This window comes from Populus nigra, chromosome 16 (genome assembly GCF_951802175.1).
Source record: "Populus nigra chromosome 16, ddPopNigr1.1, whole genome shotgun sequence".
NCBI lineage: Eukaryota > Viridiplantae > Streptophyta > Magnoliopsida > Malpighiales > Salicaceae > Populus > Populus nigra.
In genome coordinates this window covers 12,859,200-12,885,829 of record NC_084867.1, presented here as the reverse complement: position 1 = coordinate 12,885,829, position 26,630 = coordinate 12,859,200, and the positions used below count along the sequence as shown (strand labels likewise).

At 34.9% G+C, this 26,630-nt stretch overlaps 4 protein-coding genes and 1 long non-coding RNA gene across 9 annotated transcripts; 3 read left to right on the top strand and 2 right to left on the bottom strand.

The window, feature by feature from the left end:
• The first annotated feature begins 895 nt into the window (after nt 1–895).
• On the top strand, nt 896–3,449 carry LOC133676300 (squalene monooxygenase SE1-like). Its single transcript, XM_062097957.1, has 8 exons — nt 896–1,222; nt 1,305–1,416; nt 1,522–1,696; nt 1,840–2,008; nt 2,170–2,388; nt 2,472–2,747; nt 2,837–3,115; nt 3,219–3,449. Exons 1-8 carry the CDS (start codon nt 986–988, stop codon nt 3,321–3,323), a joined length of 1,572 nt encoding a protein of 523 aa, XP_061953941.1. The 5' UTR covers nt 896–985; the 3' UTR covers nt 3,324–3,449.
• A 492-nt stretch (nt 3,450–3,941) lies between these two features.
• Nucleotides 3,942–4,720, bottom strand: LOC133675125 (protein CYSTEINE-RICH TRANSMEMBRANE MODULE 4-like). Its single transcript, XM_062096403.1, has 3 exons — nt 4,562–4,720; nt 4,231–4,453; nt 3,942–4,130 (listed from the first exon to the last, which is right to left on the bottom strand). The coding sequence occupies exons 1-3, from the start codon at nt 4,596–4,598 to the stop codon at nt 4,085–4,087; spliced, it is 306 nt and encodes a 101-aa protein (XP_061952387.1). The 5' UTR covers nt 4,599–4,720; the 3' UTR covers nt 3,942–4,084.
• A 6,244-nt stretch (nt 4,721–10,964) lies between these two features.
• On the bottom strand, nt 10,965–11,716 carry LOC133676306 (uncharacterized). Its single transcript, XR_009835575.1, has 3 exons — nt 11,628–11,716; nt 11,352–11,529; nt 10,965–11,193 (listed from the first exon to the last, which is right to left on the bottom strand). It is a non-coding gene; the product is annotated as an uncharacterized LOC133676306 (long non-coding RNA).
• Nucleotides 11,717–14,189: 2,473 nt separating this feature from the next.
• Nucleotides 14,190–21,176, top strand: LOC133675472 (phosphatase IMPL1, chloroplastic-like). Of its 5 annotated transcripts, none has more exons than XM_062096864.1 (8): nt 14,190–15,409; nt 15,706–15,794; nt 18,703–18,758; nt 18,853–18,917; nt 19,319–19,417; nt 19,531–19,644; nt 20,267–20,368; nt 20,833–21,176. In XM_062096864.1, the coding sequence occupies exons 2-8, from the start codon at nt 15,706–15,708 to the stop codon at nt 20,878–20,880; spliced, it is 573 nt and encodes a 190-aa protein (XP_061952848.1). In that variant the 5' UTR covers nt 14,190–15,409; the 3' UTR covers nt 20,881–21,176. The 5 variants fall into 5 exon arrangements, with proteins under 5 accessions (XP_061952848.1, XP_061952847.1, XP_061952846.1 ...); XM_062096863.1 differs by having other exon boundaries at nt 20,803–21,176; XM_062096862.1 differs by having other exon boundaries at nt 18,853–18,905; nt 20,267–21,176.
• On the top strand, nt 15,802–16,985 carry LOC133675474 (uncharacterized). The gene is made up of 2 exons (XM_062096866.1): nt 15,802–16,648; nt 16,808–16,985. The coding sequence occupies exons 1-2, from the start codon at nt 16,276–16,278 to the stop codon at nt 16,876–16,878; spliced, it is 444 nt and encodes a 147-aa protein (XP_061952850.1). The 5' UTR covers nt 15,802–16,275; the 3' UTR covers nt 16,879–16,985.
• Nucleotides 21,177–26,630: the final 5,454 nt, after the last annotated feature.

Below are 26,630 nucleotides of genomic sequence, written 5' to 3'. Positions count from 1 at the left end.
AAAGATTTACTATTTTGGGTTTTTGGGCAATCGTTGTACACATGACTGCAAGTTTAAGGTCATACAAAACATGTATTAAGACAGAAAATCATTAATTAAAGAAGGTGGTCCTAACCTCTTCTTCTCTTTGTCCATAGTTTAGTCAAACTTGTCAAGTGATTATATACACTGTATAAATTAATAGCATGATGGCCACAAAGTTGGCCATTAAACTGTTTTTATATTTGCTGAAATTCTTAAACAGCTAATCACCCATTGTTTGGCTCCCATGGTTTTTCTTTTAGGTCAAGCAAAGCATTTCTTGACCATAGTTATAAAATCTGTATTGCCTGGCGATTGGATCCAAAATCTAAATGGATTTGAGTTTAAAAAAAATATGAAAAGAAATTGACTCGATTAAAAGCTAAGTGAAACTCAGTCTAAAAACTGATTATTTTTTAAGTTAACCTAAGTTAACTTTCTTGACCCGGAATATGTACTTTACCTTAGATCAATTCTATATTAAGTTTAATAACTATGATATTAAAACACTAAAATCGTAGTTCTTACAAGTTTTAGGTCAAGCAAAACATAGACAGATACAAAACCTTAGTTTTTAAAAATAAGGCCCCCCAAGAACGCCTGTTCTACCTGTTAACAGTGTAGTCAAAGTTAATGAAGGATTCTATACTTTGTATACATTGCAGGAGAGATTACAGGAGTTGGTCAATAAAATAAATTGTAACAATAATGTAACAAGGAAACTGCTAATCACCCCTTGTTTTGGCTCCCATGGTTTTATTTGAATGAAGTCATCTTGAGGTATATTTCAATGTAATTAATATCTAACAATTTTACAGAAAATGCCGAAAAAATTAGCTGTTTCGTAGGCCCTATAAAGGGCACAAGATCAGTCCTCCCATACTCATTGACTAAAAAGGAAAGGCAAAGTCTAGTAAGTAGTAACTGCAGCTTTCAGCCCACGTTTTCTGATCAGTCTCTAGTAATGGAATATCAGTATCTATTGGGAGGAGTCATTGCTTCTGTTTTTGTTTGGGGGTTACTTTTAGCTTTTCATGCAAAAGGAAGGAAAAAGGTTAGAGTTTCAATGGATATTCCAAGGGACAGTACTTTGAAAAGCTCTGAAAATGGAATGAGCTGGGCACGCAATCCTGAAAGCACAGATATAATCATTGTTGGTGCTGGTGTTGCCGGTTCAGCTCTTGCTTACACTCTTGGAAAGGTGACTTTGCATGACACTTGCTTCAGTAGAAATGACTAGAGGAGTGATTTGCAATCTCATTTTATTTTTCTACATATTGTAGGATGGTCGCAGAGTACACGTAATTGAAAGAGACTTGACAGAGCCTGACAGAATTGTTGGAGAACTCCTACAACCTGGAGGTTACCTGAAATTAATTGAATTGGGCCTTGAAGGTGAGCCAGAGCCTCAATACATCCTTAGAACCAGCTAAAATTTTCTATGTCAAAACTATTCATGATTTTAGCAGTAAGTGTTAAGAAAATGTTGTGTACCTGCAGACTGTGTGAGTGACATTGATGCTCAAAGAGTGCTTGGATATGCGATCTTCAAAGATGGGAAAAGTACCAAACTATCATATCCCTTAGAGAACTTTCCTTCAGATGTTGCTGGAAGAAGCTTTCATCATGGCCGTTTTATTCAGAAAATGCGAGAGAAAGCTGCAACTCTTTCCAAGTAATCTTTTCTTCAGAATCATTTTACTTCTTATGTTCTATTTCAAAGTAGTATTCCAATCACGATCTTTCTGGGTTATTTGCATAAACAATAATATTTCCTTAAGCAATTTAAGTTCAATTTTCTTTCAACGTTTTGTCCAGTGTCAAACTGGAACAAGGAACTGTAACATCTCTGCTGAAAGAAAACGGAGCTATCAAAGGAGTTCAGTACAAAACCAGGGTAGGTCAAGAGTTGACAGCATATGCTCCATTAACAATAGTCTGCGATGGCTGTTTTTCAAATCTGCGGCAGTCCCTTTGCAATCCCAAGGTGATGATCACTCTTTACCGAATTGCGAAATGAATGACTTTTTGCATTTAAGATGTAACATTTTTCACCGAATAGGTTCTTAGTACTTAAGTTAATTTGGCACTTGGATTCTTTAATCTTCATTGCATGCTAAAATTAAGAGGCCCCTGCTAATTCTGCAGGTTGAAATCCCATCCTGTTTTGTTGGTTTGGTGCTGGAGAACTGCAACCTTCCATATGCAAATCATGGACATGTTGTTCTAGCCGACCCATCTCCAATCTTGTTTTATCCTCTTAGTGATACAGAGATTCGCTGTTTGGTAGATGTTCCTGGACAGAAAGTACCTTCTGTTTCTAATGGCGAGATGTCTCACTATCTGAAAAATACAATAGCTCCTCAGGTATACGAATCTTGCTCTAAATAAATAAATTCTCTCTCATTCCAGCGATTTCTTAACAAGACTACGCAACTTGCACATTTCAGATTCCTCCTGAGCTACATGATGCTTTCATTTCTGCAATTGACAAAGGGGGCATGAGAACAATGACAAACAGAAGCATGCCAGCTTCTCCTTACCCTACTCCAGGTGCACTTTTAATGGGAGATGCATTCAACATGAGGCATCCCTTAACTGGAGGAGGAATGACTGTGGCTCTATCAGACATTGTGCTAGTACGTGACCTTCTTCGACCTCTGAACAATCTCAATGATGCGTCTTCCCTTTGCAAATATCTCGAGTCCTTCTACACACTGCGTAAGGTAAGACAAGCCAAGCAAAATCCTAATAAACCTTGTCAACAGAAAACAAGAGACCGGTTTTAACCAATGATTCGTGGATTTGTTTGCAGCCTGTGGCATCTACCATTAACACATTGGCAGGTGCCCTGTACAAGGTGTTTAGCGCATCACCTGATCCAGCTAGAAACGAAATGCGCCAAGCATGTTTCGAATACTTGAGCCTTGGAGGAGTATTTTCGAAAGGGCCAATAGCTCTACTCTCTGGTCTAGACCCTCGGCCGTTGAGCTTGGTTCTCCATTTCTTTGCAGTGGCTATCTATGGAGTCAGCCGCTTAATGCTTCCCTTACCATCTCCTAAACGGCTGTGGACCAGTGCTAGATTGATTTCGGTAGGTTTCTTTTGATACGACCTTTCTTTTCTTACAACTTCTTCTAAAAATTTCTGTTCGCCAAAATGATTTTCTAACATGGTTAACATCTGAATATCTTCAGGGGGCATCAGGAATCATCTTTCCTATAATAAAGGGGGAAGGGGTTAGACAAATGTTCTTCCCTGTAATGGTACCAGCATACCACAGATCTCCTCCAATGGCTTGACTAATAGGAAGCAGCATTCTATTTTTTGTTCATCAACAGAAAGGAAACAACATGATTCCATTAAGAACTGAAACTAGCGTCCATTCTTGTAGAAACTATACCACTCTAGTTCTTTGAATTGCTCTCAACTTGTGCCTTCATTTATTAAATTTGTTATACCTTTGAAATCTACATTACTATACATTTTGAAAGTTCTCGTGTCTCCTTTATATATGTGCCAGACCTTTATATATGTGCCAGTTCAAGTCGTTAAATTAGCTATTTGTATTCTCAAAAACCTGGAATAAAATAAAAATATAATTTATATTATTTTTTAATATATATTTTCAAATAAAAAATCTTTAAATTCAGAATTTATATCAAAGTACTATTATGTATTATTAATTTATTTTAATTAGAAGCAAGTGAAATCCATTTAAACTTGAAGTTCTTACAAGTTTATCATTATCAAGATTTAAATTTTTGACTGGTTTATCATTTAGACTTTGATAAAAAAAATTATTTTAATTTAAAAGCTTAAATTATGTGATAAAATTTTAAGATATAATTTATATAATTATGTAAATTACTTATTGAGCAGGTTTGTATTGGGATTAGAATGCACTTGGGAGAAAAGAATTAAAGAGCACGTAACTATTTTTTTTATATAAATATTATTGTGTGGATAAATAATACATATCACATGAAAAATAAAAAAGAATGATAATTTCCCACAAGAAAGAAACACAAGGGAAATAAATAAAAGCTATCACTCGTAGTCCCTAAAAGCACATGTCCAAGAGGCAGCAGCAACATAAGGCAGCACAACTGTGTAACATAGGAAAATAAATAAATAAATAAGTAAAAACTGTGAATAATTACTTAGATACAAATTAATTAAGAGAAAGAAAATTAAAATTTTAATTACCATCCACTGCAAAATCCATCACCCCTGTGCTTAGTTTCTGGAGGAGGAGGTGGCTGTTGTTGGTATTGAGGACCATTTTTCATAGGGTAACCCATCGGAGGTGGCGCAACGTAATGGCCTTGAGGGTACCCTTGGATTGGTGGTGGATAAGATTGTGGTGGAGGAGGATACACCTGGTGGTTTGGTGGATTATATGAACCTGGTGGTGGTGGAGCATACATACCTGAAAAATCATCAATACAGTAACTATAAATTGATCAACTTTCTTGATAAATCACACAATCATAAAGGAAAGGCTAATTTTCAAAGATCTGAACATAAATTGAATCACCTCCAGGAGCTTGATACTGATTGTTGTAGTAACTCATTACTGAAATCAAAATCTGATTCCCTCCGGAAATACTTATTTGGTATATGAAGATTTATCTCTTCAGGACTTGGCTAGCTAGCTGCTTAAATTTTATAATGTAGACACGAAGCAGGAGGTAGGGTTGGTTAAAACAAGAACATATTTGAAAATATTTTCGTCAATGGCGGCTTCTTACATGCATGGGAAGATTCCAAGACCTATCGTGCTGTGACATCTGGCATTTCTTTGAATAATTAGATCGATTTGTTCAAAGAAGCAAAGGCTGTCACCAATTCAAAGTTCGACCCGCGATGTCAAAGTATTGGCATTTTCTCCTAGGAATTAAGATGACCGCGTTAAGGATTTCTCTCTTCTAGAAGCATATTTATCGAAGGTAATTATTGTTTAAAGTATTTTTTTTATAAAATATATTAAAATAAAAATATTTTTTTTTTTAATATTAGGACATCAAATTGATCGAATATATATAAAAAAATTAATTTTAAATAAATAAATAAATAAATTTTAATAACACTCCTGTAACGCAGTTCCAAATAGAGCTGGCCAGGCCGATCTCCTGAAGAATGGGATCTTACAGGAATTAAAGTTATTGAAATTAATTAAAAATTAATCATTATAATTAAAGCTCTCTCCTCTAACCCATATTTACTAAGCCATTTCATCAAATTAATTAATGTATGGACTCCTATTATATGGATCTCTAGGCCCATGTCCCATGGATTAAATCCTAGTTTGCCGTGTTTAATTGCCAATGCATTTTAAATAGTTTCTATGATATTTTTTTGAGCTTTTACGTAATTATTAAAATAAATTTTTACGAAGGCTAATGTTTTTCAGAAAACTACAAAAAAAAAAAAAACAGAAATACAAGGCTTGAAATTTTTTTTTGGGATGTGTAAGCCAAACTAACGTAAAATTGCATTTTTATGACAAATTTATGTGAGACCAAACATAATCTTAAGACTTTTAAAACTTAGCCAGCCACGCGGGCTGGGCTCTGTAGCCGAAACCAAAACCAGCACATGCCTGGTCCGAAAGAAACGAATGGGCTAAAAAAGCAAATAGCCCAGCCTTCCCTAAGCATAACATGCAGCCCACGTTGTTTTTAAAAAAGAAAAGTCTTTGAAAAGCCTGACCCATAAACAAATCTAAATACTCTTTTGTCTTTTTGAAAGATCAAAATGAAGAATCAAAACACTCTGCCTCTATCATACAAACCAGACCTGATATTGCCCAAGGAAACTTCATAGTAGCCAAACAAAGCATGCTCCCTACGTCATCATCTAGACTAGGAAGTAATTATTTGTATTATGAAAGCACAAAACAAAACGCATGCAACTCATGACCATGCCAAGTCTAATTATTTGTTTGTTTTGAGGTAGTTTTTATAATTGTAATTTAATAAAAATAAATTTTAAAAAATATAGTTAGTTGAATTTAAATATATATTTAATAAAAATTATGGTTAAAATTTATGTGTAATAAAAGTCATGTTATTAGAATGTTTGTAGTTGTGTTTAAGAATGTGGTTGCAATTGCATTTAAGAGTACTTTTTATTTGAAAATGTACTGAAATAATTTTTTTTATTTTTTTAAAATTATTTTTAATATCAATGCATCAAAATGATTTGAAAATAACAAAAAATATTAATTTAAAGTAAAGAAAAAAAATAAAATTTTTTTAATTTTTTTCAAAAATGTTTTTAAAATGCAAAAACAAATAAATTTTAAAAACTTTTATAAAACTTTATTAAAAAAATATATAAAAATTATTTTATAAAAATTACATTTCAAACTTAATTTTTTAACGAGTAACACAATTTTACTTGTTACCTAACATTTTACTTCATTTGTTTCACTTCAAACACAAAAACCAGCAGAAAACAAAAGCAGCCTGACAGCTCACTGCTTAGCCAGACTAGACCTTCGTTGTGATAAAAATATCGTTTGTAGTCTTTCTAGGCAAGAAAAAAAAAGTCCGACCAAAATAAAAGGAGGTGTACGGGTAAATAATTACTGCCCCCACCATCCATTCCATGATTTCATTGTGTTATAACAATCATTAAACATCAAAACGAAAAGCATTTAAAAATACAGAGAAGGAGCAGAATCATACCTGGACTAGACTGTGTTTGTTATTTCCTTGCTGCTACTACATCTTTCTATGGAAAAATGAGCTGAGACATGAAGATTATTGATGCTTTATAGAGTTGATGCTAAATTATTTCAACATAATAATTTAAATTATTAATTAAAATTTTAAAATATAATTTATATTATTTTCTAATATATCTTCTTAAATAAAAGTCCTTTGGGTTTGAAACTTGTACAGATCCATATTACCTTGTGCTTAATTTTTTATCAAATAAATGAGAATGATGAGATTCGAACCCGTGACCGCTTGGTCATTAAGGCTCTGATATCATATCAAATAATCATCTCAACCCAATAACTTAAACTGTTAGGTGAGGTCCTAAGATATGATTTATATTATTTTCTAATAGATGTCAAGGTCTGGGTACAATATCATGGCTTCTCGGAGTCGTAGTTGTAGGTCTTATTAGAGCATATTATTTAGGTTTTTTTTGTTGTTTTTTTTTGCTTTTTTTCCGAAATAATTTTAAAAAATAGGCTGAAACACTCTTGATAATCATTTATATTGTCTTGGAATTAATGTTAACATCTTTATACCATTTTTAATTATACATATTGATTTAACACAACTGACAAAAACATAAAATTCACGGGTAATAATAAAAAGTACAGATTAATTTGAAAGAAAAACACCATTATTGTTGCATAGTTAATTGAAATAATTGAAATTCACATTACATGAAAAAGATAATATATTACATAAATGGATACCAAACAAATTAGGTCAATTTCCTACAAGGATTCCCAGAGATGTGATTTGAGTAATGATGAATCACGCTCATCAAAAAAAAATATTGGAGAGGCACTCGCAGCAACAACGCACACAACAACGCCAACTGTAGAGGCGCTTGCAGCAACAATACACACAACAACAACGCCAACTGTGTAAAAAAAAAGAACAAAAAAATCAGATACACATAATACATGTATGTATATATATGTATATGTATGTATGCGTGCATGCTCATGTGTGTATGCACAATATCCATTTAGATCCACAATTAGAAGAGTAATTATGAAATGTTGAATTACTACCATTTATGCCTCTTTTTTTCAGCTGCAGGTGGTGCAACGTCTGGACCTTGATGATACCCTTGAGGAGGATGCGCCTGCTGGCTCGGTGGTGGATCGGAATATTGTGGTGGTGCCTGCTGGCTCCGTGGTGGATATGCTTCTGAAAGATCATTAGCAACCCATCCTTAATCGATGAACTTGATAAATTAATCATGTAAAAGGCTAGTAACTTAATTATGGAAAAATAACTTTACCTTGGGATTGGTAGGTATTGTGGTGACTCATTATTTGAAATCTAGACCTCACAGTAAGTAACTTATACCTAGCTAGCCAGGAAAATGTATGTTATAGAAAGCGTTGAAGATACTCTACATATTTTTGCTCCCTACTCTTCAGTTTATATAGAAGCATCCTTCCCCTCCATGTTCAGCACCTCGGCATCATGTATGTGTGAATGCCCTTCGATCATGACAAGCTGTTCATCCTCCATGTGGGTCACCATATTCCTGGCCAGTCAAGCAGGTGATGTTAGTGCGTGTGTGTGTGAAACACGATTAACAATTATTGTACTTCAGATATCTTTATTTCTGTGGTTGTGTTGTGTTTTGTGCATGGAGCCGCTAAAAAAGTTGGAAAAAATAAGAAAAATCAGTTTTTATGATTGAGTGTTGTATATAATTGGATTGTACTGTACCCAACCTTAATCTCAATTACAATTATTAAAACAAACATATTTTTAAGATTTCTAGATGTTTTACACAAAACCTAAGTCATTAATTTTAGTTTTGTTATTGTTGATGAATGTAAAGAAAATTTTTAATTCATTTTGGCATATGTATAGTTGGAGATTATTCAATTTTAATGGTGTTTTACTAGAAATTTTTGAAAAAAAACACCAAATCTTTTATTTTTCTGCACAACCTGAAATATATAGCTAATTCAAAATAATATTATTTTTCAAGAGGGTACTTCAAATCTTGGTTCCTACTTTAGCTTGATCCTTCACTATCTCTTTTACTGGTTGGAGTCTTATAATCACCAGTCCACATATTCGAGATATGATCTTCTAATCAATGCAAATGACATTAAATTTTGGTGTCTTGGACACTTATAAAAAATTAAAATTAACTAAGCATATACACTTAGTTAATGGTGTCTTGGACAATTAAAAATAAAATAAAATAAAATTTAATATTGGTGTCTTGGACAGTTATATAAAAAAATTAACTTTTAGTATGTGTTTTTTTTATTTTTTTTTCAGATTCAAACTCAACATGTTAATATATATGAAGCATATACACTTATCAATTACCACCTAAGCTCATAGTTTTGAAACTCGACCCGGCCCAACAGGTTGACCCGGGATCCGGCAGACCCAGGGCTGGAACCGAGCCGAGTTTAAGAAAAAATAGGGAAAAACAAAATCCGGGGTGATTCGGCGACCCGGATGACCCGACAAGACACGGTAAAAAACCTAGTTGCAACCTTTTGATTTTATTTTGTTTTTACTAAAACGATGTCGTTTTGATTTTTTTAAAAAAAATAGACGCGGGTGACCGGGTCAAAACCTGGAACCCGACCCTTGGACTGGGCCGGGTTCAAAAACTATGTCTAAGCTAATACCTTTAACACCTCTCTAATTAAATATGTATTTTATAGTATTTAACATCATATTTATTTTTATTTTTGAGTTTAAATATATTATTATGGATATGTTTATTTTGATAAATAAATAAATGCAAATACACAATCAATTATTTATATTACTAGAAATTTTAATTTTAAAAAATCAATAATAAAAAAAACAAGAATCGATCGACAACAACGAAAATATACTTGAGCAATTTATATATTGAAAGGGTGGTTAATTTTAGTTAATGAATCCACATTAAAATCTCCAAATATTCTCAACAAGATTCTTAACTTTTTATTATTATTATTTAACATCAACTCAGTTATGAATCATTTTTTTTTAATATATGTCAAAGATTCATGACAAATTTTGAAGTGTCATGTTAAAGCAATTTAAATTAACACAAAAAATACAAACATAAAAAAGGTTAGAATTCTCATTAATTTGTTTATTCTAAGTGCATGTTTTAACTTAAATACAAAAATATTATATATAGGCTAAACTAAAAATATTATTTTACTATTAATAAATAAAACAAGATAAATATATTTCTTAATATCTATTATCTTGAATATTTGTGAAGTGAAGTGTGTTTGAGATTGTAGTAAAATTTATATTTTAAAATATTTTTTACTTGAAAATATATTAAAATAATATTTTTTTAATTTTTTTAATTTTTTTAATATCAATATATCAAAATAATTTAAAAATATAAAAATAATATAAAACTAATTTTTTTAAAAAGGTGTACCACGTATCAGAAACACTACCGACACTACCGACGGTCCAATGTTAGATTGAGTTTTGAGATACATCTTCTAGCAGTGAGGAATTGCGAACAAGTGTGTTTGGAAATGCAGTATGCAAATCGCGTTTCTAAAAATTTTAAATTTTGTTTTTGCTTAAAATGAATTTTTTTTAATGTTTTCAGATTGTTTTGTTGTAAAAAATGATCTTAAAAAATAAAAAAAATTTTATTTTGATGTATTTCTAAATAAAAAAACTTTGAACTGTCATCGCTTCCACAATTCTAAACAGGCTCCGACAATTTGTTGAACATAAGTTCTTTTGCTTTAGAGGCCCTTTGTGTCCCTGTTAATTTAGAGGTGGCTGTGGACAAGTATGTTAGTTTTCCTGTAGTTTCCTAAACATTCTTTTTTATCTATCCAGGTAGTGATGGATGCATGCTGCTTCCATGGAGGAATGGAGGTTGGGAGAGAAGGGTTAATTATGTTGATTCACTTTTGCTTGTTACGGGTTTTGGTGTGTTTTTGGGAGGTTGGAGAAACTTTATTGTGTTCCTTTTCTTTTGGTCCGGGCGTGATGGTGGATAAGAGAGTATTTTCATGTCTCTGTGATTTTTTTTCTATCTAATTCTGTTTTACAGTCCCTCTTCTCATGAAATTCTCTCCTTAAATCTCTTACTCCGTGTGTAACCATTTATTTATATTGGTGTGAATTTTGAGGTGTAATTTATATTGTCGTGGAATTAATGTTAACATCTTTATACCATTTTTAATTATAACATAAAATTCACAGGTACTAATATAAAGTACAGATTAATTTGAAAGAAAAACACCATTATTGTTGCATATTTAATTGAAATAATTAAAAGTCACATTACATGAAAAATATAATATATTACGTAAATGGATACTAAACAAATTAGGTCCATTTTCCACAAGAATTCCCAGAGATGTGATTGAGTAATGATGACTCACACTCATCAAATCAAATACTGGAGAAGCACTCGCAGCAACAATCCAGACAACAACACAGACAACGACGCCAACTGTGTAAGAAAAAAAAAAAGAATAAAAAAATCAGATATATATGCATGTAGTATTAATGTATGTATATGTATATGTATGTATGCGCGCATGCTCGTGTGTGTGCACAATATTCATTTAGATTCACAATTAGGAGAGTTATGAAATGTTGAATTACTACCATTTATGCTTCTTTTTTTCAGGAGGTGGTGGCTGTTGAGCACCGTTATTCATAGGGTGACTAGCTGCAGGTGGTGCAACATAAGGACCTTGATGATACCCTTGACCTGGTGGTGGATAGGAATACTGTGGTGGTGGAGGAGGAGGATGCGCCTGCTGGCTCGGTGGTGGATATGCTCCTGAAAGATCATTAGCAACCCATACTTAATCGATGAACTTAATTGATAAATTAATCATGTAAAAGACTAGTAACTTAATTATGGAAAAGTAACTTTACCTTGAGGTTGGTAGGTATTGTAGTGACTCATTATTTGAAATCTAGACCTCACAATAAGTGACTTATTAAGCACTTAATTATACCTAGCTAGGAAAATGTATGTTATGGAAGATACTCCACACATATTTGTGCCCATAGCTACTCTTCAGTTTATATAGCAGCATTCTTCCCCTCCCATGCTCAGCACCTCGGCGCCATCATGTATGTGTGAATGCCCTTCATGACAAGCTGTTCATCCTCCATGTGCTTCACCATATTCCTCGCTCGCCAATCAAGCTGGTGATGGTGATGTTAGTGTGTATTATATATATGAACACCGAGACCATTAACTACAACTATTGTAAACTAAGACTTCTAGAGGTTTCACACAAAACCTAAGTAATTAATTTTAGATTTGTTAATGTTGATGAATCCAAAGAATTTTTTTTAATTCATTTTGTCACGTGTATAGTTGGAGATTATTCAATTTTAATGATGTCTTGAACAATTAAAAAAAATAATTAACTTTTATTGTGTGTGTGTGTGTGTATACTTTTCTTTTTTTTCAAACTCAACATGTTAATATATATTAACATGTTGAGTTTGAAAAATTGTGATCCGTCAGGAGTGTACGTAAGCAAGCATGACGCATACACACAGCTTCTGTCAGTTCTCATCTAGCCCGGGATGGGTTTATAAGAAGCATAAAATATAAATTATATAATGGTTATGAAAAAAACGTGAGGGTTTAATTTTTGAAATAAAATTTCAAGAAAAAAAAAAGTTGATGGTAAGATTTCAATCAAGTAATGCGTGAGTTAACAAAGTTATTGGGTCAATTGGAGTTTTTAATTGTACAAGTCGAGTTTTTTTTCTTTAATTTGGTCAGATGATATATTGAACAAGAAAACTGTTGCAAGGAGGCAAGCACCATCGTGGAAAAATACACTTGCTACGACGTTTCTGGGGTAGCTACCAGGAAACAACCAAAATTTCTAGTCTTCTTCTTCTCCATTTTTGTGTTGCCAGGAAACCTCATTTTAGTTGAATAAGCTTCGAGCTCGTACGTAAGAATTCTTGGTAATCTGTAGAGTACTGATGAACTGCGACCTCCTGAAATTCAACGCATGGCTGATGGTTCTAAGCTATATATATATATATATATATATATATATATATATATATTAACCAAAGTTATTGGGATTTGAACGTCAAACATTGATCTACTGATCACCAGAAAGAAATGTACCCAAGAGCCTGAAAATCTCTTATAGTATGTGTCAAGATTACTTAAAAAATCGCAATAACATATCAGTATCTCACCTCTCTAATCTGCTCTGATTTAATTGCAATAAAACGTAGTAGCGCAACCCTTCAAAATAAATAAACAAATCTCAAAGAAATTAACCCACTACTAAGAAATAGCTCAATCTTTAAAAATAATAATAATAAAAATCTCAAAGATTGCATAGCATCACATTTGGGATTTCCATGCAGGAGGTTTTGATGTATTGCATTTGGACCGCGTGAAAAATTTAATAGATATATTTTTACATTAGATAAAAAAATCCAAGATGATCTATTTGATAAAAATATTGGACATGGTTCTTGCACATTCCACAATCAAATTTATAAAATCTCTTTAAATTTTAATTAATTTAAATAAAATTAAGTTAATGAAATTAAAATAAATCAATGCAATGAGAATTTCTAATTAAATATGTATTTTGTAGTATTTAACATCATATTTCTTTTTATTTTTGAGCTTAAATATATTATTATGAATATGTTTATTTTGATTAATAAATAAATGCAAATACACAATCAATTATTTATATTACTAGAAAATTTAATTTTAAAAAATCAATAATCAAAAGAAAACCAGAATCGACAACAACAAAAATATACCTGAGCAATTTATATATTGCAAGGGTGGTTAATTTTAGTTAATGAATCCATATTAAAATCTCCAAATATTCTCAACAAGATTCTTAACTTTTGTTATTATTATTTAACATTAACTCAGTTTTCAAAGATTCATGACAAATTTTGAAGTATGTCATGTTAAAGTAATTCAAATTAACACAAAAAATAAAAACACAAAAAAAAGTAGGATAGAATTCTCATTAATCTGTTTATTCTAAGTGCATGTTTTAACCTAAATACAAAAGTATTATATATATGCTAAACTAAAAATATTATTTTACTTTTAATAAATAAAACAAGATAAATATATTTCTTAACATCCATTACCTTGAATATTTGTGAAGTGAAGTGTGTTTGAGATTGTAGTAAAATTTATATTTTCAAATAGTGTTTTGCTTGAAAACATATTAAAATAATATATATATTTTTTTATTTTATAAATTTTATTTTTAATATCAATATATCAAAATAATTTAAAAATATAAAAATAATGTAAAACTATTTTTTTAAAAAAGGTGTACCACGTATCAGAAACACTACCAACGGTCCGATGTTAGATTGAGTTTTGAGATACATCTTCTAGCGGTGTGGAACTGCATTAAGTGTGTTTCGGGATGCTATGCTTGAAACATGCTTGAAACATGCTTGAAACAACTAATGATGTATGTCTATATTTTTTTTTTCCTATTCGTAGTCATAGTGTCATGATCTTGAGGGGCAAAGTTTATTGTCCACCTTTAATTAGATGATAGATCAGATGTTTCAAGGTGATCTCTATGGATTAATTGTATTTGTACTTGTTTTTATGAAGTAAATTCATCTACCTCTTTTCTGTAGACTAAAGTTAATTCTTTACACTATTGTTTTTGGTTTGCTTGTTAAAAGATGATTATAAATATATTGGATGTATTGCAATAGCAACTGATTATGGTATCCAATTAAAATATATAACAGAAAAAAAAAAGAATCTTTGAGCCAGCTTCGGAACTTCCATCAAATGCCCCCTAAAAATGTTTTGATTTTCTTGCCTACTTGTAGTCAAATTCCTTTTTAATCCTGCTGAGTAGTCAAGTGATCAAGAATCAGAAGGTGTATCTCTTGTGTTTTGGATGCTGTAAATCCTTCAAGTGGATAAAATGAAGCTTTGAACCTCAATTTGACCTTGTATCTACTGAGTATTCTCAATATCAAAATATTCGAATCTTATAAAAGTATTTAGTGATTAACAGTCATGTCCTCAAATTTGCTTCTAGCCTCTAGAGGCTAGGAGACGTTTTTCCACAAACCTTTCTCCTCCTTCCCTTTCCCCACAGATGGTTAACTCTCACATACACATTTTGCTCCCAAATACATAGCCATACAGGTCTCTAGAATGGATACATTTTAAATGGGATGCCTTGGAAGGGCTTTCTTCTAAACGAAAAGTAAGTATATCTAGTTAGAAGCTTTCATCAATAACTGCAATCCATTTCCTTAGCAAGAATTATGACCATGTGATCGTGCCATTCAAGTTCAGTGTATAGTCATTTTACCATTTACAGTCCATAAAAATGATGCATGTATTGACTATTGGGTTTCTTTCCTAAATATTCATGGAAAGATTTTCTTCTATATGGGTCATTAAAATGCTTTTCAGTTAAAGATTTTCTGAAGGACCTGATATGTTGGTTTACATTCTTAACTGATCAAATTCTGGAACAAACCATGCCAATTTTCACTCTACTTGGCAAAATTTACTCGCAGCACAGACAAAATGAGCGAGGCTGCTATCTTAGAAGTTGTTAGAAGGAATTTTGGAGATCACCTCATTCTTGGGGAGGAGGGAGGAATCATAGGAGATACATTATCTGATTATCTATGGTGCATTGATCCTCTAGGTTTGTCTCTTTCAGCTCCTGGTTCCTTATTCTTGTTTTGCTTTTTACTCGTTTTTTTTTCCTCCCTTTTTGAAAGTTTTTGTCCCCCTTTCCTTTATCTTTTCTTTGCTGGGTGTTGAAATTACAGTTATAGCATTTCAGAATTCAGTTTTAATTATCAATTATGCCATCATTAATAGTATAATGATCAGCAGCTTTTCTGGACATGTATTGGAAAACTTTCGCATGAATAGATCTCATTGTCATTTTTTCCATGTTAAATGACTTGAAGTTATCAAACCTTGATATTTGTGTAGATGGAACAACAAATTTTGCTCATGGTTATCCTAGCTTTGCGGTTTCTGTGGGAGTTCTTTTTCAAGGAAATCCTGCGGCTGCTTCGGTGGTATTGATCAAACTTAACTTTTTCTTATAAGATAATGAAGCGAAACAAGGTCTATTTCTTTTTTGACATAAAAGAAAGATGAAAACATAATCTGTGGAAATCAATCTCAAAATCAGTTAGAATCTTAGAGAAGTATTAGTATATATGGTTTAGGAAAGAGAATCTGGTATTAACTATCCAGATTCTCTAGATTATTGCTTTCTAGTTTAGTGCAGGATACTTTTCTATCTAGTATTTATTTCTTGTTTTGAGGGTCAGTAGGTTAGCTTCTCTTCCCTATTTATTGTACAAACATACTGCTGGTAAGATTAAGAAAAGAAAAAGACTTCTCTCAAAATTCTTCATAATCACAGGAGGCAGAAAGGGTTATAAATGTTATTCTCTCTTCCCTACCTCTCTCAAGTGCATTTTTATAGGATACTCTCCACACCAAAAGGGTTATAAATGTTATTCTCCTGTTCTCAAAAAGGTCTATACTTCTATGGATGTCATATTTTTTGAACATCAAGCATACTATCCCAAGTCTGATCTTCAGGGGGCAACCATGAGAGAATATCAGAATTGGGATATACAATCTGATCATGTAATTAACTCAGGAGACAACCAAAAGAGTCTTGTCCAAAGTCATTTGAGCCCTTACACTACACCTCCAGCTGTAACCCAATCAATCCCAGCACCACCAGCCTCAATCCAATCTCCTGACCAGATTCATCCTACACCAAAACAGATCACAAATCATGAGCTTCTTACCTATTCTAGAAGGAAAAAACTTGGAAAGGAGATAGAGCACACAATACCTCTTGCACATGACCAAGATTCAGAACCAAGTCCAGATTCTGCCCCAATATACTCAGGTATGGAAACTTCTGATTGTGAGAATACTGCCTCTGTTATTGATGATTCAAATATTCCAATTGCTTTGAGAAAGGGTGTTAGATCATGCACAAGTCATCCCATCAACAAATTTGTTTCATATGAAGGGTTATCACTAACCTATCATGCATTTGTGTCAGCCATTGACAGTGTACAGATTCCTAAGTCTATTGAAGAAGCTCTCAAAGATTCAGGTGGAGAAAGGCAGTGAGTGATGAAATCAGTGCCTTAAACAAGAATAGAACTTGGGAAATTTCTGAACTTCCACCTGGAAAGAAACCAGTTGGGTGTAAATGGGTATTTACTATCAAACATAAGGCTGATGGAAGTATTGAAAGGTTAAAAGCTCGTCTGGTTGCAAAAGGGTTTACTCAGTCCTATGGAATAGATTATCAAGAAACATTTACTCCAGTGGCCAAACTTAATACAATCAGAGTGCTTCTGTCCCTAGTAGCTAACCAAGACTGGCCATTACATCAACTAGACATCAAAAATGCTTTCCTTAATGGAGACTTGGTAGAAGAAGTATACATGGAGATTCCTCCAGGACTAGAAACATCCTCCAACATCAACAGAGTATGCAGACTGAAAAAATCACTATATGGACTCAAGCAATCCCCTCGGGCATGGTTTGACAGATTTACAAAGACAGTAGCACAGTATGGATATTCCCAATGCCAAACAGACCACACACTGTTTGTAAAAACCTCTCCAGAAAAGGAAATAGCAATCCTAATAGTATATGTGGATGACATCATCTTAACTGGGGATTATGAGGAAGAATTGGTGAGGCTGAAGAAACTTTTAGCCAAGGAATTTGAGATCAAAGACCTTGGGTATCTCAAATACTTCCTTGGCATGGAAGTGGCACGGTCAAGGAAAGGCATATATGTTTCTCAACGAAAATATGTCTTGGATCTACTAAAAGAAACAGGAATGCTTGGATGCAAACCTGCAGACACTCCAATGGATTCAACAAAGAAGATAGGAGCAGAAAATGATAGTATACCAGTGGATAGGGGGAGATATCAAAGACTTGTGGGTCGACTCATCTATCTCTCACATACCAGACCTGATATTGGCTTTGCTGTCAGTTTTGTAAGTCAATTCATGAACAACCCGACAGAAGATCATATGACAGCAGTTAATAGAATCTTGAGGTACCTAAAAATGACTCCTGGTAGAGGCCTTCTATACAAGAAATGTGACAACAGAAATATTGAAATCTACACAGATGCAGACTGGGCAGGAAACATTATAGATAGGAGATCTACTTCTGGATATTGCTCCTATGTTTGGGGAAATCTAGTAACTTGGAGAAGCAAGAAACAACATGTGGTATCTAGAAGCAGTGCAGAATCTGAGCTGAGAGCTCTAGCTCTTGGTATCTGTGAAGGGATGTGGATACAAAGATTACTTAAGGAACTTGGCATGGAATCATTGACACCTATCCAGATGCATTGTGATAATCAAGCAGCCATAAGCATAGCAAAGAATCCAGTTCATCATGACAGGACAAAGCACATTAAAATAGATCGACACTTGATCACAGAAAAGATTGAGAAGAACTTTGTTAACCTCATCTACACTCCAACAAAATCTCAAATTGCAGACATCCTCACCAAAGCTCTACCAAGAACTAATTTTGAGGAATTGAGTCATAAGCTGAGCATGTATAACATATACAACCCAGCTTGAGGGGGAGTGTGGAAATCAGTCTCAAAATCAGTTAGAATCTTAGAGAAGTATTAGTATATATGGTTTAGGAAAGAGAATCTGGTATTAACTATCCAGATTCTCTAGATTATTGCTTTCTAGTTTAGTGCAGGATACTTTCCTATCTAGTATTTATTTCTTGTTTTGAGGGTCAGTAGGTTAGCTTCTCTTTCCTATTTATTGTACAAACATACTGCTGGTAAGATTAAGAAAAGAAAAAGACTTCTCTCAAAATTATTCATAATCACAGGAGACAGAAATCACTTGACATTAAACAGCTGAAAAAAAAGGAAGCTGACAATTTACCATTTGTTTTTAGGTGGAGTTTGTTGGTGGTCCTATGGCTTGGAACACGCACATTTTCTGCAACTGCCGGTAAGAAATTTTTGCGTAAACTTGTAATTTTCTTTATTTAATTGCCTCAGTCATTTTGTTCATCTATGGATGAAACTACCATCAATCATGACAGGTGGAGGAGCATTTTGTAATGGCCAAAAAATTCACGCAAGTCCAACTGCTCAGGTAAGTGATCATGTATTGATCAAGATCTTTAATTTTCACACATTATCAAATAATCTAATATGAATATATTGATTAGAAAAACAATGTGCCCTTCAATTATCATCTAGAAGTATGTTTAAATCTGCATTGATACATGCTGAAACATTAAGCATTCCTTACTAGTGAGTTGAACTCTCTCTTAAAGAGTAAACTCATCATGGAGAGTTAATTGACTTGCATTATTTTTTCTACATATGAAATTATCATGCTGCGTCATATCTTTTTTAGAATGAAAAGGTAAATGCATAAGTAAGCAAATGACATAAATTAATCATTTTAACTTTATTAGCAAGGTAGATTATAACTCACAAGTTAATGGTTTTTAAATTGCATCTCATTTCTATTGGTTCTCCTTGCCCTTTTTGTTTTTTTAGGTTGAGCAGTCTCTTCTTGTGACTGGTTTTGGATATGAACATGATGATCCATGGCCCACTAACATTGAACTATTCAAGGAGTTTACTGATGTCAGCAGGGTATTGCCATTTTCCTCTTAAATTGTTTCTTATCTGATAGGCTATTGTTTTTTCTTTTTTAACATAACATATTCCTTTTTGTATTTCTTCTTATGCTCTCTAATAATGTATAGGGTGTTCGAAGGCTTGGTGCTGCTGCTGTTGACATGTGTCATGTGGCTCTTGGGATTGTAGAAGCATATTGGGAATATCGTCTTAAGCCATGGGATATGGCTGCTGGTGTTCTGGTAAATTCTGTTTTTACAAATGCTTTTACTTGATATGAAATTAGACTTTATTTCTATGTTTGAGATTGTGGACTTTATTAATGGAGTGAATAATGACCTCTTAGTGTATTGGTGTCTGTTATATCCCATATAACAAGCTAAACAACCCAACTTACCTTTAGTTGTGTATGGTGGCAAGGCTTCCTGACTGAGTTTTCTGCTTTGGTGAATATCTAATTCTTTGCCAATCTGTGTAATGGATTCCTATGTTGGTTTCCACATAGAAATTACTTAAATTACTCCAAAAAAGATGGAGAAGGTAATACTTGCGAGGGATTGAGTAAGTATCAATTGAATTTACCATTTGAGTTATTGACTTATTGCTGTGCCCCAAAGATCCATGGTGACTTCAACCATAAGCTTCACAGTGAATATAGTGGCACTGTTCTAGGAAATATGTTTATTTCTCTCACTAGCCACTTGTTCAACTTGCTAATATCACAACCACCATCCTTGGCATTCCCCAGCTAACATAAACAGGCCTTTTCAAATCATATTTGTTGAATATGGACACAATTTTGTTAGTAATGAGGGTCAGTTCTAAATATTTCAATATTAACGTTTTCCTTTCCCTTTCAAGCAGATAGTTGAAGAGGCTGGGGGGACAGTATCTCGCATGGATGGTGGAAAGTTTTGTGTATTTGATAGATCTGTTTTGGTGTCTGATGGTGTGTTGCATGCCAAGGTTAGACTTCACTTGTTTTCTGTGAAAAAATCAAACACCTTTTTGTTCTTTCTCTGTTTTCCCCACTCTTTAATTGCAGACATAAGACAACTGGCATGGAAAATTTCACCAATGGCATTAACTATAAACATAGCTTCTAATGTCACATTTATGAATAGCTAATTGCTGGGCCCTGTTGTTGTAATTGGAAAATATCTAGTACCCATTTATGAGGGAGCTTGTTCTTCCTACCATCAGAAAAGATGAGAAGGAAATTGCTAGAGCAAGTTGGTTTTGTTGAAAGGAAAACATTGTTCCGAATCCCCTGATGGATGGGAGTCAAAATCCACTTCACTGTAAATTATGCTATGTGAACCTTGACTCTTTGGGTTGTTTCATGATTTCACATTGTGTGCCTAATTCTTTAGTGTGCTTTGTGATCTTGTTTGAACCAGATGATAGATTTGATAGTCTTTATAATGCAGCTTTTGGAGAGGATTGCACCTGCCACTGAGAAACTGAAAAGCAAATGAATTGATTTCTCATTGTGGTATAAGCCAGAAAATTACCGCACTGATCTTTGAATTGACCTAGCATTTATTCTCATTTGGAGCTTTGCTGCAGCAAGCAGGTGTTGCATATCGTGCCCTAACTTGTTTTTTTATTTTTTGAATTTATCTTATAATATAGGCTTCAATCCTCATTTATAAGATTGTTTTGCTCTTTTAATTGTACCAGCTCCTTTTCATGTTACCTGATCAGTGACATGGATTCTTCCTTATCACCATTTTCATTCTTCAAAAATAAAAAAAGAATTAGTTTTATGCAATCTCTTCCATGGTCATGATCTTTACAATTGAGCTGTGAAAGAAGCAATTTAGTGTTTAGATGATCGTTTTGTGTGGGCCAAAATGCAACATGCGAAATGTTAATGCAATCATTTTTCAAATTGTAAAACGAACTTATTTAATAAGTAAAACAAATTTATCTTCATTCATCAACTGGCATCAAAATCCAGTATTTTCCGCAGAAATTAGGGGATCCACATGCTCGTGAATCTCTGTTTGATTATTCATCGCATGGTAAATTGGCTATCCTCTGCATATTTGAACGACGTTATAGATAATTCTTTAGTTCATTTCTGTCTGGATAGTAAATGTTGTATCATTCTAGTGCAAGCTCAAGTTTTTGGTCGAATGGCAATCCATTTGATAACAAGGCACCTCTTCTATTCTCCGCCTTCATATTCATGCACACTGATTCCTCAACATTTTCGGGTGAAGTTATGAACTCGCTATCTGGGACGTCTACTCATTGCTCTCTGGCTTTTGTCTGCAACTTTTCTTTAGGTTCTTGCTTGTTTCCATTTGGGATTGCTTGTTTCCATTTGGGATAACTAGTGAGACATTCACTGGAACTCCCCATCCATAATATGGGTCTTTCAACTTTACCACAAGCACAGCCTCATACAAAATATCCCGGGAGAGCATTCTGCTGTTGAATTTCTTATATATTTCCAGCCAGCAGGCATCGAATAGCTCCGTCACATCCACAGAAACATCACTTTCATAAGAGAACTTATGGTTAGGACTTGGGAAAAATGAACTCTCCTGGAAATAAAGTTGACATGAACTTTGAAGATTACTAGGTAAATGCATTATGCATATCAGACTAGGCACGGCACAGAAACTACTCTCTGGGTTTTTTTTTGTCTTTGATAGACAGACAAAAACAATGATATAATTAAGGTGATGGAAATGAGACTTTCCCTTTTCTTTTGGTTCAAGAAAACTCCAGTGTTGAGTTGATCATACAGTTAGTCCACTGAGGACCTTTGAATTGGAGAGTCTGCATCTCTTAAAATGGCTTCACAGCTATGTGGTAACTTCACTTCTGTTACTGTCTTCGCTTTGGCATCATTTAGTGGTTTAGAACCTGCTGCTTTCTCCTTTACTCCCACTCGGGGGTTTACTTTCTGCTTCTTTCTCCACTCTCTTCAACTTGGTTTCACCCAGTTTTGCTTCTGTTAATAGCTGGTTTCTTCCCTTGTCTGTTGCGACTGTGAAACGTCATCCTGTGACCACCCTGCCCCCTTCACTTCATAACCATCACTTTCTCACAAACTACTGTTTTTATAGCATGGTGAGGTTAAATAATCATCTTGTGCACTAGAAGGTCCAATTAGTCATAAATTACTCTGCGAAAATGTGTTGGCTCTTGATCTAGCCGTCCACTGTTGGATCATTAATCAAGTCTCTAGGCTGTAATCAATTGAAAGTGTGTTGAGTTATTAATGTATTGGGTTGCAAGTGGCCTAAAAATTCATCATCCATCAAATTAAATAAATGCCTTGTGGGCTAGAGAATATGTATTTTTTTCAATGGTCAAGGTATTTTTTGGGCTAGTTTTCGCTCATATGAGATTTAAGTTCCTCTCCAATAATGTCTTAGGCAAACCATTCGCGTCCATGCATTCGAAAGTGCTTTGGATTCGACAGAATATGTATCGCTTACCTGAGAGCTAAACTCTCTCTCTCTCTCTCTTGTTATGTGTGGACACAAGATGGTGGTGGTGGCAGCCATGTCAAGCATAACTGCTGTCAAACATGGCTGCATGGTAAGAGTCAATGGTGGGTGCCTAAACAAAGAAAACGGTGGCCACCATAATTGACTAAATAAAGAAGATTGTCTCCCATATCAGCTATAAATAGAGGGTGCTATTGAGAGCTGAGATGTGAGACGTTGAAGAGAGAATAAGATTGAGAACAAGAGAGAAACAGAGAGAGAGAGCTAGGGAGAGTTGAGTTGAGTAGAGAAGAATTATCTCCTCCTCTTTGTTTTGTTGTTTGTATTGTTTCCAAGCTTGATTAATACAAACCAGTAGCTCCGTGGAGTAGGCAAGTTGCCGAACCACGTAAATTTGTGTGTGTTTGATTGCTTGAATGACCCAACAACTGGTATCAGAGCTTGTTCTTGAAAAAGAGGGTGTTTGATCCAAACTCAAAAATCAAAGTTCTTAAAACGTGTTTTTGACATTACCATCGCGTAGAGGAAGAAGAGACGAATTCACTGGTGAAAACCCGGCAAAGAACCGATGTCCTGCATGCCCGCACGCGCCAACACGCGCCGACGACAGCACTGCCCACGCGCGACCAGTCGTGCCACGCTCTCCACGCGTTGTCTTCACCCGATTGTCTGCAAATGAACCGGGTTGACCCGCCACGTCATCCGCCACGCCAGCAAAACCGTACAGTAACCTGCCATATCATCAAGTCAACTGACACGTCATCAGAACAGTATCGCGCGTGCATTTGCCACGTCAGCAGAAGTGGGTCCCGTGTGGTCTACGTGGAGGCCACGTCATCTTGCCACGTCATCAAAAGTGGGTTTGATCCAGTGCTTCGCAGACACTATTCTGGCCTGACACGCGGCTTCATCTGCACCGTCCGTTGATCCAAAAATTTGACTGTTAAGATCTGAGCCATCCGAAGTCCGATTGGGGTGATCTCAGTGTCGTTTCCAATATTTTTGGCCGTTCCGGACACATCTGTAAGGTCAGATTTGACAAATTCAAATCAGAGATACAGTAAAAATGGCAGATGAAATAAAGGCTGCGGGAATTGAAAAATTTGATGGATCAGATTTTGGATATTGGAAAATGCAAATTGAAGACTATTTATATGGAAAGAAACTTCGTCTTCCTCTCTTGGGGAGCAAACCGGAGAATATACCAGAAGAAGATTGGTTGCTTCTTGATAGACAAGTTTTGGGTATTATCCGGCTATCCTTATCAAGAAGAGTTGCTCACAATGTTACGAAAGAAAGATCCACTGCAAGACCAATGGAAGCCTTGTCTGGGATGTATGAAAAGCCCTCGGCAAACAATAAAGTGCACTTGATGAAGAAGTTGTTCAACTTGAAAATGACAGAAGGCACCTCCGTCACACAACATCTCAACAACTTTAATACCATCACAAATCAATTGTCATCTGTAGAGATTGAGTTTGATGATGAGATCCGTGCACTCATTTTGTTAGCTTCACTTCCAAGCAGTTGGGAAGGTATGAGGACAGCCGTGAGCAACTCAGCTGGAAAATCCAAACTGAAATATGATGATATCCGAGACTTGATTTTAGCTGAAGAAGTGCGAAGGAAAGACTCAGGTGAAAGTTCAAGTTCAGGATCAGCTCTCAACATTAACACTCGAGGGAGGAGACAAGATAGAGGCTTATCCAGAGGCAGATCCAAATCAAGATATAGAAGTAAAAGCAAGTCCGGACCCAGAAAGCAGGTTGAATGTTGGAATTGTGGCAAACCTGGTCATTTCATGAGGAATTGCACAAAACCGAAAAAACCTGAAGCTGACTCTGCAAACGCTACCACAGATGAGGTGCAAGACGTTTTGATTCTTGCTGTACAAAGTCCGATTGATGATTGGATTCTTGATTCTGGTGCTTCATTCCACTGTACACCACACCATGAGATGATGCAAAACTATGTTGCTGGAGATCACGGTGTAGTCTATCTGGCCGATGGACAACCAATGAAGATTGTGGGTATAGGAGAAGTGCAGATCAAGACAATGAATGGATCTACATGGAACTTGCAAAATGTAGGGCATGTTCCTGGACTAAAGAAGAAGTTGATCTCAGTCGGACAACTTGATGAGAGTGGTCATTCAATCTTTTTTTCTGGAGGTATGTGGAAGGTATCAAAGGGAGCAATGGTTTTGGCTCGTGGAAAGAAAACCGGCACCCTGTATATGACCACAAGATTTGAAGATATTATTGCCTCTACTGAAGTAGAAAATCAAGCACAGCTATGACACTGTAGACTCGGCCATATGAGTCAAAAGGGGATGAAGATACTTCAGTCGAAGGGAAAACTGCCAGAGCTTAAAAATGTTGATCTAGACATTTGTGAAAGCTGTGTTCTTGGAAAACAAAAGAAGCTCAGTTTCTTAAAGGTTGGCAGGGCCTTAAGACCAAGAAAGCTAGAACTGGTGCACACAGATTTATGGGGACCTTCTCCAGTGGCATCTCTTGGAGGTTCTCGGTATTACATAACTTTCATTGATGATTTCAGCAGAAAGGTATGGGTCTACTTTCTGAAAAATAAATCTGATGTGTTCGAAACATTCAAGAAATGGAAGGCTATGGTTGAGAATGAATCAGGTTTGAAGTTGAAATGCTTAAGATCTGATAATGGAGGAGAATACATTGATGGAGGTTTCAAGGAGTATTGTGCTGTTAATGGTATCAGAATGGAAAAGACCATTCCAGGCACACCACAACAGAATGGCATTGCTGAAAGAATGAACCGGACCATCAATGAACGAGCTAGAAGCATGAGGTTGCATTCAGGGCTACCTCAAACATTCTGGGCTGACGCAGTTCATACTGCAGTTTACTTGATTAACCGTGGACCATTAGTTCCTTTGGAGTTCAGATTGCTCGAGGAAGTATGGAGAGGAAAAGAGGTACAACTCTCTCATTTAAAGGTCTTTGGGTGTGTTTCCTATGTGCATATAGATTCTGATGCTCGCAACAAGCTAGATGCCAAATCCAAGAAATGTTTCTTCATTGGCTATGGAGATGAAGAATTTGGATTTCGGTTCTGGGATGATCAGAACAGAAAAATTATCAGAAGCAGGAACGTGATCTTCAATGAGAAAGTTTTGTACAAAGACAGATCAAGTGCAGAAACAGATATGACTGATTCAGATACAAGTCCACAAAAATCTGAATTCATCAGATTAGAAGGGCTTCCTGATGTTACCGAGCAGAACAAAACTCAAGAGTCTTTACAAGAAGATTCAAGCACATCTGTACCCACCACTACCCAAGACGATGCAGAGCCAAGTGAACCAATTGTTTATGTTCGCAGGTCTTCAAGGACTATAAAGCCCCCACAACGGTTCACACTTCTACTGAATTATATTTTACTGACAGATGGTGGTGAGCCGCTAAGTTATGAAGAATCCTTACAAGATGAAAACTCAAGTAAGTGGGAGTTAGCCATGAAGGATGAGATGAGTTCGTTGCTGAAGAACAAGACCTGGGAGCTGACCACACTACCTGAAGGAAAGAAGGCTTTGCAAAACAAGTGGGTCTACAGAGTAAAGACTGAGCATGATGGAAGCAAACGGTTCAAGGCAAGACTTGTTGTAAAAGGGTTTCAACAAAAGAAAGGGATTGACTACTCTGAGATATTTTCTCCAGTTGTTAAGCTCACAACAATCAGAGTTGTTCTGGGGATAGTAGCAGCAGAGAATTTACATCTTG